Consider the following 17764-nt stretch of genomic DNA (forward strand, 5'->3'; position numbering starts at 1 on the left):
CAGGTCAGTGAACAGTACTCAGATAGTTGAGGCAATTTAAAGAGGAATTCCATTGATTTTTTCAAAATGTATGTATAACTAAATCACTAACATGTGAAGAGTCATTTGGAGGAAAAATGAAGTCAGAAAGTCAGGATTGTTGATAGGAACCAGATGTCTAAAGCATTTAATTCCTCTTAAAGCTCCCTCGTTAAAGGCTATTACAAAAAATGGTTATGAATATGCTGCCTGATGCCTGAGACATTGATAGTTTTGAGATAAGGTTTTTGACCTAAAATGTATACATGCAGGATGATATACGGCAAAATAGAGACCCTTTTCTCAGATTTACCACTATTTCACCATTATCAACATTGCATATAAAAAGTTAAGTTTGTGTACAGTGCACCATTTCTCACCAAAATTATGCAGAAATTTTGAAAAGTCACTGGTATTCCCCTCTAGGACAAGTTCAAACAGTAAGTGATGAGTTTCATTTCAGCTGAGTCTTCTGATACAAGCCACAAACCGAGATTAATGCTTTAAGACTGGGTTCCTGGAGGGCTTCACGAGGGGCTAGATAAGAATCTGATGAGATGAATGGGTGAATCAGAGCAAGGAAAATGCTGACCTCCATCTCTCCATCCATCCAGGCCCGGAGTTCAGCTCTGCTCTTTATAGGTCTATCAGTGACAACGTTCCCCTGGTTAAATTACCCTTAGTTTATAAATGTTTAACCTAAGATTTAAATGAGTGATAGAACACAAGCCACAGTATGCAGCACACACCATCAAACTGGAATATGAAAATTAATGTAAACTCCATGTAAATATCAGCATGTGGAGGGGGCAGAGGAAGCCATCCACCCTCTTCATTTTTTTTTCTCTCTCTCTTTCTCTTTCTCTTCAGTGCCCAAACACTCTCCTGCAGATCCATAATACAGTTTCCTAAACAGAGCTATGTAAATGAATACAACCTCTATGTAAAACGGTGTGTAAAAAAATCCCACCAGTGCCCACCTGTTCTCCTGCATATCCATCTTAATTTAGCTCAGCGTCTTCCGATCTCCACAGTGCTGTTTTTCCTGTGCCTAAATTAGCTAATTATCAAGTCCTTAAGAGTTGAATCAGCTGTGATACAGCAGGACAATACAAATCAACAGTGCATAAGGACCACTAGGGGCTATTACACAAAGCTCACTTATCAGTAGCCTGGATAATTTAAGCTAGAGATCCACAATGATATCACAATAATATCTGTGTTAGCAGATGTTCCCATTTGATCAATATTTCTAACCAATATCTGATGACATATTCACTGTATTCTGTAACAGCAGAATGTTTAAGTGATGCTGGGTTACTGTAGATAAAGGGGAAATCCACAGATTTTTCAAAATACCTGCATGATAACATGGTTAAGATTTAAACAAAATAATTCTGAGTGGTTTGATGTAAAATTCTTCATTCTATAAAAACTTACCAAGTCAGAACTGTTCCCAATAGTGATGATAGAAACCAGACATCTGAAGCGTGTAGCTCAGTTACAGAAAGATATTACATAACATGTTACTGTCTGATGCTTGAGAAACTGTTTTAATGATAGTTATGAGATATTGTTTTGGCCTAAACGCAGGGCAAAACAGTTCTTAAAGATTTATCCATATTTTTCAGATTTTACACTGTTGTACCATTATAAACATTCCATATAAAACTCAGAAGACATGTGTAGGGCTCACTAGCTGTTTTGGATTGTGAATAAAATGGCCATATTAGTGTTGTACACATTATAACCCATGATTTCTATCACCACCAACATAAAGAAATGTGAGTCGGTAAGTTTCACTACAATGCACCATTTCACATCATACCACTTTGTTTACTTCTCAATCATTGAATTAGGCAGAAATGTTGGAAGGCTGGTGAACGTCCCCTTTACATGTCTGCTGAATCTGATATTTCGCCATCACACTAATCACTGATGTTAGATGTCGGCATCTGCCCACAGTTCCCATATAGGTGCATCCCTAATTTAACCCCAAAATAGGAACAGTCCAGTTAGTATTCACTTTATTGGACACGCCTGTTTTATTTAGTAATTTATTCTAATTTTGAGCAATACTACACAGTAAGGTACTGGCCCACAGTTTAGCTCCAAGTCCATCTAACACCCCTTATCCTGCTAATGAGGACCTTAAAGAGAATTTAAATACTATAGTTGGGTGTGAGAGAAAACAGTTTAAGGTCAATTCCAAGATTTGCTGACAAGAAGCTCTTTAGTCTATGCTAAACCTCTGGCTCAAGCTTAGATGGAAAAATGGAGACTCATTATAACAAATGACACACCTTTAGAAACCTGAGATTTGTGTGCATAGGTGACAGAAATAGTCAGTGATTGGCTGTTGAATGAAGTCCCTTTAAATGTGTGCTGTTTTTGCTTCAACTGTAATGTATTCCCATATTGGTGCATCCCTAATTTAATCCAAAAATAGAAACAGTCCAGTCCCTTAGGATTCTTTAGATTGAACAGACTTGTTTTTTATTTACTTAATCTAACTTTGAGCAACACTACACTGTAAAGTACTGGCCTGCAGTTTAGCTCCAAGTCCCAGCCCTGATCTAACACCCCTTATCCTGCTAATGAGGGCCTTAAAGAGAATCTAAATACTATAGTTGGGCGTTAGATTAAGGAGTAGGAAAGATCTCCAAAGAGCGTTCCTGGGCCAGCTGGCAGCATGGAGGACTCCAGCACATGAGCTGTTTAGCATCAATTCTCAATCCTAAATCTTTCATTATAGAGCAGGACACCAACAGTCAGCTCTGCCACCACATTCACACGCTTACTTCAGATAAAAGCAGGAAAAAAAGCCAAATACTCAGTGATAAACATCTCAAACCACATCAGAAGACCATTTTAAACAGATCTAAAACAGTTCTTGTCATGCTGGTTTCAAATGTGCAGCAGTGAGCAAATATGTGCATTGATCTCTACAAGTCTCTCTGCGCGCGCTCTGGAGCTACGGGTGCGCGTCTCGCGCGCTCAGTCAGCAACGAGAGCGCGCAAACACTCTTTTCCCACACATCCTAAAGGATCTCAGAACTAGAGGACTTCCCAGTCTGCAATGTAACCGGGGCTATTTTTGACCCAAAGTCAGCAGAGGTGCATGAAAGTAGGTTACACTGTAGTATCAGATGCTTCTTATCGTAATGTAGCTTAAATTAATCCACAGCGAAGGCTTTAAATGATAAACACGGGCTCTGTGGGAAAATGAATGGGACTTACCTGCTCTTCACCCGGGTCAGCTGTGTTAGCAGGCACCGGAGCTGCGCATGCGCACTGAGCCTCGGGCAGAGGGTGTGAAAAGCCCTTTTAGGGGGAGCATGTGGGGAGAGAGAGAGACAGAGAGAGAAAGAGGGAGAGAGAGGGATAAAAATACCCCTCCACGGCTGTGTTCAGTGGGCTTGTAGCATTCCATTCGTACTTGCTAAGGCTGCAAGCTAACAGGACAACAACAAGAAGAACAGCAGCAGCAGCTTCTTCAGTCTGTTTAGAGGTTCAAAATGGCCCTCAGGTGGAGCTCTCACTGACCACAACAGCTTCCAGGAGACAAACTTACTGAAATCTTACTGGGGAATTTAATAAAATCCTGTCATTGTTTCATTTTGGACCAGTTCATTTACAGTTGTCCCACAAAGAGGAGAGCATATGGTGTTTAAACAGGTGTGCTGTCATTAACCCATTCCACACCGACTACACTGACCAACCATAACATTAAAACCACCTCCTTGTTTCTACTAACAGCTCTACTTACCATAGTGGTGCATTCTGTAGTAACGAAGTGTAGTCCATCTGTTTCTCTACATACTTTGCTGACCCCCTTTTACCCTGTTCTTCTATGGTCAGGACCCCCACAGAGCAGGTACTATTTGGGTGGTGGATCATTCTCAGCACTGCAGTAACACTGTTGTGGTGGTGGTGTGTTAGTGTGTGTTGTGCTGGTACAAGTGGATCAGACACAGCAGTGCTGCTGGAGTTTTTACAGTATCCACCTACTGTCCACTCTGTTAGACATGCCTACCTTGTTGGTCCACCCTATAGATGTAAATCATTGAATTATGCAGAAATGTTGAAAAGCTGGTGAAAGTCCCCTTTAAATGTCTGCTCATTTTGCTTCATCTGCAATGAATATATAGTTAATATTAATAGTCCTGAGGTCCTTCAGGATGTGTGGACAGTAGCTCATCTGTTGCTGCACAGTTTGTGTCAGTCATCCTCTAGTCCATCAGTGGTCACTGGGCGCTGCCCACCGGACGCTGTTGGCTGGATATTTTGGTTGGTGGACTATTCTCAGTCCAGCAGTGACACTGAGGTCTTGTTCTGTCTGGTCTGCAGTGATTAAAGGGTTTTTTTTTATATATCATACCATGCATGGACATCTAACAGTAGTTCATTGATTACAAGCAGTGGTTTTTGCTAAATATTTTTAAAAGTAAGATTAATAATTTTTCAATCAAAGCAGCACATCTTCTCTTTGTGAACAATACAGTCAACAGCAGAGTGAGTGCAGATCCTGTGAATTAACATCCAGTCTGGTAAATTGAATCAATTCTATGTTTGAATTAAATGAGCTTTCCAACCTAAATACATAAAGCATATGCATCCAAAAAAATATGATTAGTGAAAAGAGACTATGGCAAGTTTGTCTTGGACCACAAAGTGGAACAGCTAAAGAAAAAAAAAAAAGATTTAATGAATATATTGCTGCTGTTGGAACTAAACCTCATATCTCCAAAACAGTAACGTTACAGGAGAAGGAAGAAACTTTCTTAACTTGTAATGAAAGTTAATGTAACATGATTTTTTCCAAGTATTTCTGGACCATTTCTCTTTTTTTCTGGACCATACAGGGTTTTACACAATAGTGCGATATATATTGTTTCCATGCCATCTCTGGTATGTTCTAGATTAACCTGTGAGTAAAAATTTCCAACTGTTTTTATTTATATGGGGGGACGTGGACCGCTCTCATTGTACTTATTGGTGTTAAAACTACCCTTGCCATGTGGACACCAAGGGCCCAAGAGGCTGATACACAACTCAAAAACACTGATGTACAGGAATATCAGCAGGTGACCAAAAGCACATTCTACTTGAACCAGTTTTGGTACATAACACGTCCATGCTACATTTCACCCCCAGTTAGTTGTTGTGCCCCACTGTCCCCTACATTTGAATGTTTTTTAAAAGTCATACTTTTATCCACAACCAAATTGGATTTTGGAAATCAGCGATCCTGTGTAACACAAATGACTGGATTTAATATGATAAAACAAGAGCTGAAATATATATATTTTTTCATATTTGTGATATGAATGGGTTAAGTTAGTGGCAACCAACGTTGCTTTAGTGCCCCCTTCTGGATACAACCCACGAGAGCAAGAGAAGCAGAGAAAGGCTGGATTGGCCTTCCCACATCAAGGTCGACTAAAAATGAAAATAAAAGAAATGAGAGAGGAAAAGAAAGTAGGATTAATTGTCCAACGATAGGTTTATATTAGACAAATCAGTGGACATTTCAGGAGATCCACAAACACAGTACTCAGGCTCAGGGTAGTCAAACAGGCCTTGATGCTACATTAATTTGATATCAGATTCTAAAGCTGAACCATGTGAACATGTCCATGTTTCAATGAATGGATAAATATAACTGGCACAAATGAACTAAAACTCTATTCAGTAGTTGAACACTGTACACTGAAAAAAACATGCTTTCAAGTCTTTAGTTGCTCTCAAAACACAATATTACAACAGAAACACATTTAGAGAAGAAGTAAAAAGGCTGCTTTTAGAGATGACAGTAGTAACACCTAATGTTTCTGTCAAATTCATCAAAGATTTCCTGTAAACAAACAAAACACTAGCAAAACATAAGAAAAGAATAACTTGAGAAAGTGCAGTTGTCTTTCAAAAGTCATGCCATTTTCACATTGCTGCTCTGACAATACAATAAGAACCAAAACCCAAACTGTACCGATGCAGTTCATTTCACTAAAGTTGCTCTCTTTGTGAGTAAAAGACGAATGACTACAGTCCTGAGCTGGAAACACTTCAGCTACATTTAGAGATTTACACTTGTTATCAGCTGTGGAATCCAAACATTAGTGGACCAAGATAAAATATAGGACATGGGCCCTTTAATACAAGGTCTTACAAGGACACTTCTAAAACCTGATGCATATCTCATTACAGCTCAAGTACCCTAAGATGACTTTTAGACTGTTTGGGTGGGAGTAGCCCAAGCCAAAGACCACTCCTCTCATCCAACCCCCTCTGTCTTCATGTCTCTCAGCCTTCTGTCCAGTGTGTGTGGACGTTAGGGACCTGACAGGAACGGATGGTCTAAGGCTCTGTAAGCTGAGACGCGTCTGCTTGGATTGAATTCTAGACATTGCTGTAGGACGAACAGAGCAAAATAAATAAATAAATCAATAAAGATAAAATACATTTTATTTTCATCTTATGAAGCCAACCCTATTTCTATATTCCCATCATTTACTGAAGTATGACTGGTGACATTCATTTATACCATTAAAAAGATATGAAACAAATATTAATACACTGATTTTATTCTTACAGATACAAAAATACATATATTATTTTTAATAATTATTCTTTTCATTGACCCATTTACACGATTTAAATGTGTACAGCATTTCCATATAAATAGAATATATTACATAAAATGTACAGTAAGTTAACTGAAAAACTAAACTGCATTGCTGTAACATAAGGATAAACACTCACGGTGAGCAGGTCCTTCTCCTCCGGGGTGAGGCTGGGCAGCAGCTGTGTGGTCAGCTGTTGTCTGGCCCAAGCAGGGTCATAGCGGATGGGGCTTTCCTTGGGCCAGTCCTCCTTTCTAGGTAAACCAATCACCCTTCAAATATAGTGAGACATAAACAAGATTCAAACTATTAAAACAGCTTTCATTTGCAGATGACTTTAGACCAAAGCTCAAAGCTCAATGGGCTTGAGAGAGAAATATCACTACTCACTCAAAGATTTTCTGAAGCTGCTGGACCTCTGTATGTCCGCGAAACAAAGGTCTAAAGGACAACAGAAAAATGTTTAATACAGTCATATGCAAAGGTTTGGTGCCCCTTGTACATACACTATAGGGACAAAAGTATTAGGACACCTACACATTATACCTACAGGAGCTTTTATGACATCCTATTCTAAATCCATATGGAGTTGGTCCCCCTTTGCAGCTATAACAGCTTCCACTATGCTGTGAAGCTTTCTACAAGATTTTGGAGCGGGAATTCTGTGGGAATTTTTGCCCATTCATCTAGAAGAGCATTTGTAAGGTCAGACACTGATGTTGTATGAGAGGGCCTGGCTCGCAATCTCCGTTCCAGTTCACTCAGTGACCCCGCTCTGTAACTTTCCGTGGTCTGCCACTTCATGGCTGAGTTACTGTGGTTCCTAAACGCTTCCACTTTTAAATTACACCACTCACAGTTTATTGTGGAATATCTGTGAGGAAAGACATTTCACAAACTGACTTATTGCAATTGAGGCATCCTATTACAGCACAACACTCATATTCAGTGAGCTCTTTAGAACGAATCATTCTTTCACAAATATTTGTAAAGGCAGACTGCATGGCTAGGTGCTTGATTTTATACACCTGTAGCAATGGGACTGAATAAAACACATGAATTTAATGAAGAAGAGGCGTGTCCCAATACTTTTATCTATATAGTGTACCTTCTACAGAGAGCATGCTTACATATTGTCCAGACAGGTCTGTTCCAGCTAAAGTCAGACATCTCTCTCCTCCCTACAAGAGCGAAGAGTTTATCTGTTTGAGTCTGGTCAGTGCCACTTCCCCCTCGGCAACAGGGGGCGCTGTGTGTGCTCACCTTAACAGGAAAAGTTCTGCGAAAATGCAGCCAGCGCTCCAGATGTCCACAGCGGACATGTACCCCAAGTGGAGTAGCACCTCCGGAGCCCTGTACCACAGGGTCACCACCTACACACAAAAGCACACACAAACCTCCACACTACAGTGCAAGTACTCTCAACCTCAGTCTCATTCCCGAGCTGCTTTTTTGGATTTTCTGTTCCATCTTAAATGGGGCAGCTGTTACATTATGGAGCCTCAGGTGCCACAACGTAACTGCTGTACCGTTTAAGGTGGAATGGAAACAGTCCATGCATCAGTTTTTACTGCATACAGCTTTGTGTCTCACTGGTCTGTTAATGCTGTAGCATTATTCTGACAATCACATGCTCCTGCATGTCATGGAAAAACAGCATTCTGTGGGTGGTCATTGTGGGTGCCAGTCAAATGGCTCCTCCTTGTCAAAGCAGACGGTTCTTGGCCATGTTGAGTGACAAAACCCCTGAAACTCTCTGGCTTGTAGACTACAGTGCGAGTATTACCCAGTTTAACACTGCAGAATACTGTGGTACGCACACAGGGCGTCAGGGCGATGTGGTAAGTGTAGATCCTGGCCAGCCCGAAGTCAGCAATCTTCACCTCCCCCTGGCTGCTGACTAATATGTTGTCTGGCTTCAGGTCGCGATGCACGACTGTGTTAGTGTGGAGAAAGTCCAGTCCACTTAGTAGCTGGCACATGATGTCCTACATACACAAGCACCATGTGAACACACTAACTTCAGCACTTTCATTTCATGTATGCAAAATGGAAGGACATGGGATCCACCTTAATGTAGCTACTATCCTACACATGCCCCTAAATCTATGCTGAATCCCCAACAGGAATTAAACAGACAGCAATCGCATGAACCCCTTAAAATCAGAGGATTATTACATACTAAGGCTTATTATTCAGTAACTATGTGGATTTTAATGCTGACCGAGCTACTCTTATGTTACAGAAGTGTTTAATAAATGTTTGGCCATTTAATGGGGTTAATAAAACAGTAAAAATTTCCACTCACCTTTATTTTATCTCTACTCAGGCCATTTTCTGGCACTGTGCTGAGGAACGATGACAGATCCTGATCAATGTACTCGAAGGCCAGTGTCAGGTCCAAATTCTGCTTCCTCACTCCAGCTGACACATTCAGCAACCTTTAGGCACATAAGAATGTATATAAAATACTGATTTTAGATGTTTAGACGTTGCTTCCGTGGACACAAATTAAACCTAGCCTAAAACATAATTGTGATGTCAAAGGTGATTTACCCATGAAAAGTGTTTTTAGTCTAGAAGCAGCTTAATACTGTTAAACACTGGTTTAGGCGTAGGCAATCTAAGATAAGACTATATGTAAGAGTCCATTTAAGTTGTTATTTTGCCTAGTAAGCTATGACGGTTGATGTTAAAATACCTTTTCATCCAAAGCGACTTTAGTCACACATTAGCCCATTTCATCATGAGCTGCACTACAGTTCCCAGCATGCACTGAAACGTAAAGTGTGCTCCCTCCCCCTCCCCAACAAAGATCTTTAGGACAGCACCATAAAAAACAAAACAAAACAACAAAAAAAAAAAGATGCCAGGTGTCTGGTTCAAGGGAACTGTATTTTTTCAGCAGGGTAAAGCAGATAAAATATTATTACCAGAGAACTTGTAGAGGAGAATTATCACTCTGCAATGTCTTTCGACTTTCTCAAACGCTAGAGGGCGCTCCTGAGCGAGTCCAAAAAGAACGGGTTTATATGGCGATTTGAGCAAAATTATAGTTTATAAATGCTTGAACATTTTTAATGTAAAAAGAATGCAATCATTTCCTGAACACTGGATATCATAAAACGTTTTAACACTGCTGTTAAATTTTTAAGAGCTTTTAAACTCGAGCTATAGGAGTTTAAAACAGCGCCTCATGTATGTCCATGACGTCAGTGAGCACGAACAGCCAATGAGCTGCTCTGCTCGCCAATCAATCATCGCGCTCTAGCAGTCATGCCCGCCTCCTGCTGCCCAAAACCCGTTTGCTGTAGAAAAAAGGAAAAATATAGGTGAGTTTTCTTTGATTTTTTAGTGAAATACATCCTTCTACTTTCTAAAATCAAAGAAACGTTCTGGGCGAGTGATTAGAAACTATTTTAACTTTTCGTTTTTAGCCGTTGAGCGCCATTTACTCCCATTCATTGAGGACTCCCTCGAGGGCGCCCTCTGCTGTTTAGCAGTCCTGTTTTTGATATAACGGGGGGAATATGAAGTGGCCAGGCTCCTCATAAACCGGCTCTGCTATTACTATCATTGTACTTACTTCACTATGTTTGGGTGGTCGAAATGCTCAATCCTTCTCAACAGCGCCACCTCTCGGATCATGAACTGCGGGATGCCCGTGTGCGGCTCCCCGGGGACGTTGAGCTTCTTCACGGCTACGAGGCGCTGCAGCCCGCCGATCTCTCTGGCTTTGTACACTTTCCCATAGGCGCCCTCGCCTAGTTCGGCTAATATTTCGTAGTCCGAATGTTCCAAACCGCGGAAATCCATGGTTTTGAAAATCTCCTGAATTTGCATTTCAGGAAGGAGAGATTAAAAAAATACCAAAGGTCAATACAAACTGATAAATGTGAAAAGTGCTCTTTTAGTCTAGCTGTTGCTAGCCAAAGATCACGTGACGTAGGACCGACCTAGCAACAATCCTATTTTACTGTCTTAGCTCATTTACTGTAATTAGACACGTTAGTTTTCTGTCAAATATAATACAGAAAGAATGAAGATTCAAGACTTTTAGCGTTTACATAGCAATTAGCCAGCGGGTTTGCTAGCTTACTCATACTAGGTTAATCCAGTTGGCAGGTAACATTAACGTTAACCACGGTTATATTTATTACAACAAAAACAAAGCTATATGTGTTTAAGAGCTCTGAGGCTAAATGTATTCCTTTTGCACTAAACCACAGACATCATTAAAGTTTTTTTTTAAGGATTTTGATTCAAGTCTTCTATCTTTACAAATCATCCATTGTTTCAACTGATTAAAAGCTAACTTGGTGTAAAAACCTCTTAAAAGCACCCACCTTTGAGGAGTGTTCAGTCCAGATGTTAAGAAGGCTAACGAAGGCAGAAGTTTCCCATCCCTGCTCTTTCACAGACTGTGCACCCAGCAGAGCTAACACACCTTTTTCCCCTCTCTGTGACCAAATTGCAGCGTGGGATTGCTTTTAGCAGGACTTTTTCTTGTCATAAAAGTTCAGACAAAATTGTTTTATATGTTTATTGCAGCAAAATCACTTCAACGCTGTAAAGCAGCTTTATATGTCAGTACTGCAGGATACAGAACAATAATACTGACAGTTCAGTGTAAACTTTAACATCCATGCTTTCATTAAGAGTATGTCAAAAAAAAACATTTTAAAAACATGTAAAAAGTCTGCACAGGGTTTCAGGCTTTTACAGTGCCAGATTAAAAAAAAAGGTTAAAATGGGTTCCCTTTTCAGAAAAATCATGTGAAAAAAGCAAACAACCAACATCAGACAAAAACCATGTCAGTCATATATAACTGCAGTATCAAAGAATTAACATTAATAACAAGCAATTCTCAAACTTACTAATGCTGTAAACCTTACAGTAGATTTATGTCTCAAGTCCATTTTTCCCTTCTTATTGATGCCCTTAACTGTGGCTTACACCATATTTGGACTTCATGGAAAAAGTTCCTGCCAGTCGGACAAACTATTTCACCATCTATTCCAACTACTTTACAATCCTGAATTTGAAGGGATTCAAAACTTTCTAGAAGGTAAAGGCACTTTCTAATCATTCTCAGGCTCTATTTTGCAGACGTTTCCAAAGATAGGCAATTAAAACAGAAGATAAACTGAATGCAACACTTATACATCACAGGATGCAAACTGGCTCTAGACACGTATTCTACGTATTATAGTGCTAACAGAGAAACACACAGCTCATCAAAAAAGGTTAACAAAATCAGAACAAAGTGCTACGTTTAGGTATGTTATGGTTATGTAGGGGTGGGCGAAGTTTACTGACAACTTTACTAATTAGCGAAGTTTACTGACAATACCGATGTTAACTACGATGCCCACATGTAATGCTTAATAAAGCATATTGTGATGTAATTTATCACAAGAACAATAACTATAGCGATAACGCCCACCCCTAATGTTACATACAACTACTATGTAAGTCCATAAGATACATCCAAAAATACGTCATTAAAAAAAAAAGTTTGATACTGTGCTCCCTTTTATGGTTATGAAGTGACTTAAATTTTAAATTTAATGTTTTAGTCAGCGAGGGCAGGGATTGTTATATACATTGACGATTTCATCAGTTAATTGTTTGAAGGTCCACAACATGAACCAGAAGTAGGTTCAAATGCATCTTTCCACTGTTCCAGGGCTCAACCAGGCTCAAGTGAGTGTTGCTGTGGTTACTGGGTTTTCTTTTTGGCTTGTTTGAGTTTCCTACAGAGGTTAAAGACGTCCACGTAAAGGTTGCGGTTGAGAACAGCAGATCCACACAGCATAGCCCCAGCCAGCGCACCCGCAAAACCACATAAAAACACATCTTGGCCTAAAGGAAGAAGATTATGCTACCGTTAGTTCGGACTATTACTAAAAAATAATCGCTGTTTAATGAAACCATGAATGTACAGAATGAAAATAAACTTTGTTAATTAATTTGTGTCATCCTAGTCTTAAAAGGCCCATATCCAATATTTTTCTTGTTTCTCATTCAAATAGCAGTACAGGCTAAATCACTCTTCATAACTTCAGAATAAACTGCTGTAGGTTGAAAAAGCAGATGTGTGTTATATAGCAGATATAGCTTTAATAATGATATGGGCCATTTAAAAATATACTTGAGGGGATGCTACACAATGAGATACCAGCATTGAAGTGCTCTGGTTACACATCTCATAGTATAGTCCTCCCTCTTGTGCATTACAGTGTGATTATACACTCACTGGCCACTTTATAGGGCAAACCCACCTTATATCTATACTCACTTTCCACTCACTTTTTTACTGACTTTTCTCAGCACGGCAGTGACACTAGCATGTTGGTGACATGTTAGTGGATGTGCTGCAGATTGGATCACACACAGTGGTGCAAGTGGAGTTTATAAATAACTGAGTGTCACTGCTGGACTAAAAATCTACCACTAACCAAATATTTCCAGCCAAAAGTGTCCCGTGGCCATAAACTGACCACTGCTGAAGAACAAGAGGATGACAAACTGTGCAGCAGCAGATGAGCTATCATCTCTAACTTCACATCAACAAGGTGGATCAACAAGGAGAGTGGACAGTAAGTGTATGCACTGTTTAAAACAACACACACACACACACACACACACACACACAACACTGCAGTGTCTGACCCACTCATACCAGTGCAATATGCACTAACATGTCACTATCATGTCAGTGTCACTGCAGTGCTGAGAATGATCCACCACCAAAATAATACCTGCTCTGTGGTGGTCCTGGTCATTAATGAATGGGAGAATCAGATGGACTACAGTCTGTAATTGTAGAACTACAAAGTGCTCCTATATGGTTGGAGCTGATGAAATGGACAATGAACATAGATACAAAGTAGGTGTGCCTAATAAAGTGGCCAGTGTACTCAAAAAGAAAATAAAGAAGAGTACTGGGACAATATATATGAACAGATCTATGTATATATATATACACACACACACACACACACACACACACACACACACCTGTGAGGTAGAGATTCTTGATGGGCGTTTGTGGTCTCATGGAGATGCAGACATCTGTACTGAAGCGGGAAGTGTCGTGGTCAGCTCCATAGATCTCCCCCTTAGGGGAAGCGAGGTAGTGCTGGTTAGTGATGGGAGTGCCGGCATCCATGTACTCTATCTGCATAGAGAGTGAGTGTGTGTGAGAAAACAAGAGAGAGAGTGAAAGCAAAAAATAAAAAAGTGACCACAGAGATAAAGAGAGCGATAAGGTGTTGTAGTTGACAAATATGTAGTAAAATACTTTTTTGTAGAACATAATTTTTGAAGAAAAAGTAATATATTTAATTAGTGTGAAATCTGATATTTGAGAAAATGTTGGGGGGGGGGGATGCACCATAATGTGACGCAAAAAAAAAATAAAGCTGTTGAAAACAATACCAATTTAGGATGAGTGATGATAATATCCCTCCTAATGCAAAACTGGTTTTTAAAGGTATTTTGAGACAAATATTCTGCAAATACAGAAGAAAATGTTTTAACTAACGCACCTATTGTATTTAAAAAATACTGAAAATAGCCAAAAAAAGAATAAAAAAGATTAAACAAATATTATTTATTTTAAATGGTTGTCAAAGAGACCTTGTCCTCCCATGTGAGAGCACAGGTGTTACACTGGTGGACATTTGCTGTCACACCAAAGGATGTTTCACCCTTTTATGTCAGTTAATGACCATACTATTCCTAGCCTTAATTAAAAAATACAATTTAGATGTGTCACATCTAAGGACAACAAAATGTAACACTTTCAGGGGTCTGAAAAAAAGTTAAATAATTGAACAATTCCGAGACAAAAAATGTACCATGTGCACGTCATGGGTTTCACAGGGTACTTCAGCAACATGAACTAAATAACTAAATAAAGCTGTCAGTGGAGTTGCCAGATTTTAAATCAGGATATGGTGTCACACTGGAGGGCATGGTTTTCAGTGACAAAATGTATTATGTTCCAACGCTTTTAGAAATAAATGGATGAAAAAAGATGACTGCCATCAACTAAAACAGATACTTGTAAAATTATGCCTGGGGCATTCATCATCATTAATTTATTAAAAGTTATAATTTATTAAAGGTTGTATAATTTATTCAACCATGCTTGAGACAGTCACACCATAGGAAAATTTTAAGATTTGGCTCAAAATTAAAAAAAAAAATCTAATAAAGCAGTTTTCACAACAACAGGTCCATGTAAAATAAAGACACCTCCAACCATTTACTGCAATTTAAATCATGTTTATACAAATTATATTTATTTTTATATTTTGTGACAGTGAAAATGCCATGTTATGTCAGCAACCCCTAGATGTCTTTAGCCATTGTTGAGTTTGTTTGAAATCGGATCAAGTATAAATGCTCAGGGGGTCCTGGTCACACCTGAGTTCCTAAAATGCATCCCATATCGGATGCTCTTTATATATGCATTTAAAAGACAAGTGTAACCGTGTTTGTGATTGGAATGTGGCTGGATCTAACTTAGTGTTCAAAAGTGCTGAGAACGATCTGCCCCATCCACGCAATGTGGCTAGCACTCCACCAACTTTCAATATAATTCCTGCCTATCTTATTGAGCAACTTATTTCTAGCTCTCTAAACGTGTAATTTAAACAAATGTGGAATGTAAAAAGCTATTTGCTGGCTGTGAAGGACAGTACAAGCTCAGGACTCCTGGCTGTGATTTTAAACCATACTTTTCTTTTGATTGCTCCAGAGGTGGTTACTAAGCAAAATGTAAACAACTTACTGTATGTTTTTTCTCCTCAGCTCAAAATGCCTGGAAATCTCTGCACTGCGATTGCAAAATGTTTTATAAAGCATTAAACAATGTGTAGCCTCTAGATGCTCTGCCTACTTTGCACAGACGCCACACCAACCTGATTTAAAAATGTACATACTGCGTTGGGAGATCAATATCCGGGTACTATATTTGCAAAAGCCAAGTGTAAATAGGTTGTGACTTGTTAGTTTATGATCTGATCACGATAATTAGATCACCACGACTGGATATTAATGCCAAAAGCAAACAGACAGTAATGAGCCATACCTTATTCTTTGTCTTGGGGAAGATCTGATACACCACTTCTAAAAGGGAGTTGATGAGGGTCTCCTTTAGTTCCTTATAGTCAGCCCCTCTGTTTTTCACCTTGTCATCTTTCCATTCCTCAAACCACGAGTAGGAAGCAAAGCTCACCACAGTCAGAGTGGATTTACCTTGGAAAAGTAGAGGCTCAGTCAATACTCAAAATTCAACAGAGATTCATAAGAGATGACTGATCTACTCAGTTTTTCCCCTTTACCCCAAATATAATCAGTCAAGGTATGTTTGCTGTCAAATGTTTTCTTTCTAATCTTATCCACGGTTAGAGAAGCTTACCTGGCTTTCTCTGCTCCCAAGTGGAGTCTTTGGCAGATGGCGAAGCAAGAAAAACAAGAGGTAGACTCTTTAGTGCCTCGTCTCTGTCCCCTTTCATGTAGCCCTCCATCCTACAGGGAAAACAAGCAGTGTGACTCACAATGACATGTCAGGTGACCTTTGTCAGTAGACAAGAGAATTAAGAGATGGATACAATTCATCGTTGGCAAGATTATGATTGAAGCGCCTCTCCTGCAATCACAGTCATTCCTAAACCTCCCTTCCTCAAAACTCTGCAGAACAAACTGGCAGTGAGAATGGCAGTGGTACTAAATAATTTATTCAGAATTATTCGGCTAAGACATGGTGGAAAGGAGTTGCTGAGGAACGTGCAGCATGAACGAGTTTTTATTTCCTCTCTGAAGCGGAAAAAGTTTAATCTATGAGGAAGACAACACTCAGTTTAGTGACTGTTCACAAGCAGACGAATGCAGGCTGTGGGTTAAGCTAAGCTTTATCTAGCTTCTTATATTTGCTAAAAATCATTTTATTTTGATGTCCAACAATCAGAGGTGTAAGTAACGAATTACATTTACTCTCGTTACTGTAATTGAGTACAGTTTTCCCTGCTGCTGTACTTTTTGGAGTAGAATTAAATCATAGTACTTTTACTTGAGATCCACTCTCACAACTCTACTCCAGCCTGAGAGAGCATCAGCTGAACTAGCTGATCCGAGCTAAACAGGTACCGTGGTTACGGGTTTCTTCTTTCTTTTATAATGATTCTCTCTCTGTTCTCTCTCTTTCTCTCTCTCTTCGTCCCCCTGCCCTCTCTCTGTCTCTTTCTCTTTGTCCCCCTGCCCTCTCTCTGCCTTGGTGTTTGTCTTTAACAAGTGAGAGGCTGTGTAGCTGTTTAACTATGCAACTGATGCAGTAATAATGTTAGATTTTGTAGGAAGTGATCAGCATGATTACTTGATTACTAGTGAAATATATTACAGTAAAACCAAAGCTGGGTAAATTGCTGATGTTGCTGCTGATTTTAATGGTGTAAATATTCTGAACAGATATCAGTGAAAATATACAGTCTGAAGGCTGTGAATGTGTTTACTGTCTGTAGAGGTTCACACCTATTAACATAAGATAGAGTCCAGGGAGCTGATGAGCAGCAGGGCTCTCACTAAAATGACATTATTAATTAAGCGATCTACTCATAAATTTGACTCTGATTTTTTCTCTTAAATGAACTTAATTAATCAGTAACAGCCTCTGCACAGTCTTTCAGGGATTCTGAAATACTTTACTGGAAACAGATAAACTAGGACATCTTATATTATCATCTAACCATGAAATGCATGCAGTTTAATGTAAACCTTGTTCCTTACACAGTTCACAGAAAGGTGTGTAAATGTGCTCTAGCAGAGCGAACTGTGATCAGTCTCAGCTCTCAGAACTTTAGCTGTAGTGTTTTTCTGTACAGATTATTTCCAATGATGTAGCCGAGTCAGCTCAGAAATATGTTCAGGTTGTGACAGCGGAAATACGAAAAAGTAACTAAATAACTCAGCACTTAAGTAGTTTTTTAATTAACTACTCATTTACTCTTACTTCAGTAATTTCATTTACTAATACTTTTACTTGTATTTGAGTAAATTATCACTACAGTAACAGTACTTGTACTTGAGGGATTTCAGTACTCTTTACATTCCT

At 39.3% G+C, this 17764-nt stretch overlaps 2 protein-coding genes across 2 annotated transcripts in view; both read right to left on the reverse strand.

The window, feature by feature from the left end:
* Positions 1 to 5965: 5965 nt before the first annotated feature.
* cdk21 (cyclin-dependent kinase 21) lies at positions 5966 to 10574 on the reverse strand. Its single transcript, XM_036589367.1, has 7 exons — positions 10228 to 10574; positions 8950 to 9082; positions 8462 to 8629; positions 7905 to 8014; positions 7032 to 7082; positions 6781 to 6913; positions 5966 to 6427 (listed from the first exon to the last, which is right to left on the reverse strand). The coding sequence occupies exons 1-7, from the start codon at positions 10482 to 10484 to the stop codon at positions 6350 to 6352; spliced, it is 930 nt and encodes a 309-aa protein (XP_036445260.1). The 5' UTR covers positions 10485 to 10574; the 3' UTR covers positions 5966 to 6349.
* Positions 10575 to 12364: 1790 nt separating this feature from the next.
* Positions 12365 to 17764, reverse strand: part of LOC118820985 (all-trans-retinol 13,14-reductase-like) — an 11625-nt gene continuing 6225 nt past the window's right edge. Inside the window, exons 8-11 of the mRNA XM_036589364.1 lie at positions 16076 to 16185; positions 15746 to 15912; positions 13666 to 13825; positions 12365 to 12507 (exon numbers count right to left, since the gene is read on the reverse strand). Of these exons, the coding sequence (XP_036445257.1) occupies positions 12365 to 12507; positions 13666 to 13825; positions 15746 to 15912; positions 16076 to 16185 (580 nt within the window). The remainder of the gene's footprint in view (positions 12508 to 13665; positions 13826 to 15745; positions 15913 to 16075; positions 16186 to 17764) is intronic.

The sequence above is a fragment of the Colossoma macropomum genome, unplaced genomic scaffold, assembly GCF_904425465.1.
Source record: "Colossoma macropomum unplaced genomic scaffold, Colossoma_macropomum, whole genome shotgun sequence".
NCBI lineage: Eukaryota > Metazoa > Chordata > Actinopteri > Characiformes > Serrasalmidae > Colossoma > Colossoma macropomum.

What these genes read in the sequence shown, in the direction of transcription:
- cdk21 (XM_036589367.1), bottom strand. Translation starts at nt 10,484, where the DNA reads ATGCAAATTCAGGAGATTTTCAAAACCATGGATTTCCGCGGTTTGGAA. An exon ending in TGAGTAGAGATAAAATAAAG is followed by an intron (nt 8,630 to 8,949) that starts GTGAGTGGAAAT and finishes TTGTGTATGTAG; the next exon opens with GACATCATGTGCCAGCTACT. An exon ending in ACATCGCCCTGACGCCCTGT is followed by an intron (nt 8,015 to 8,461) that starts GTGCGTACCACA and finishes TTTTGTGTGTAG; the next exon opens with GTGGTGACCCTGTGGTACAG.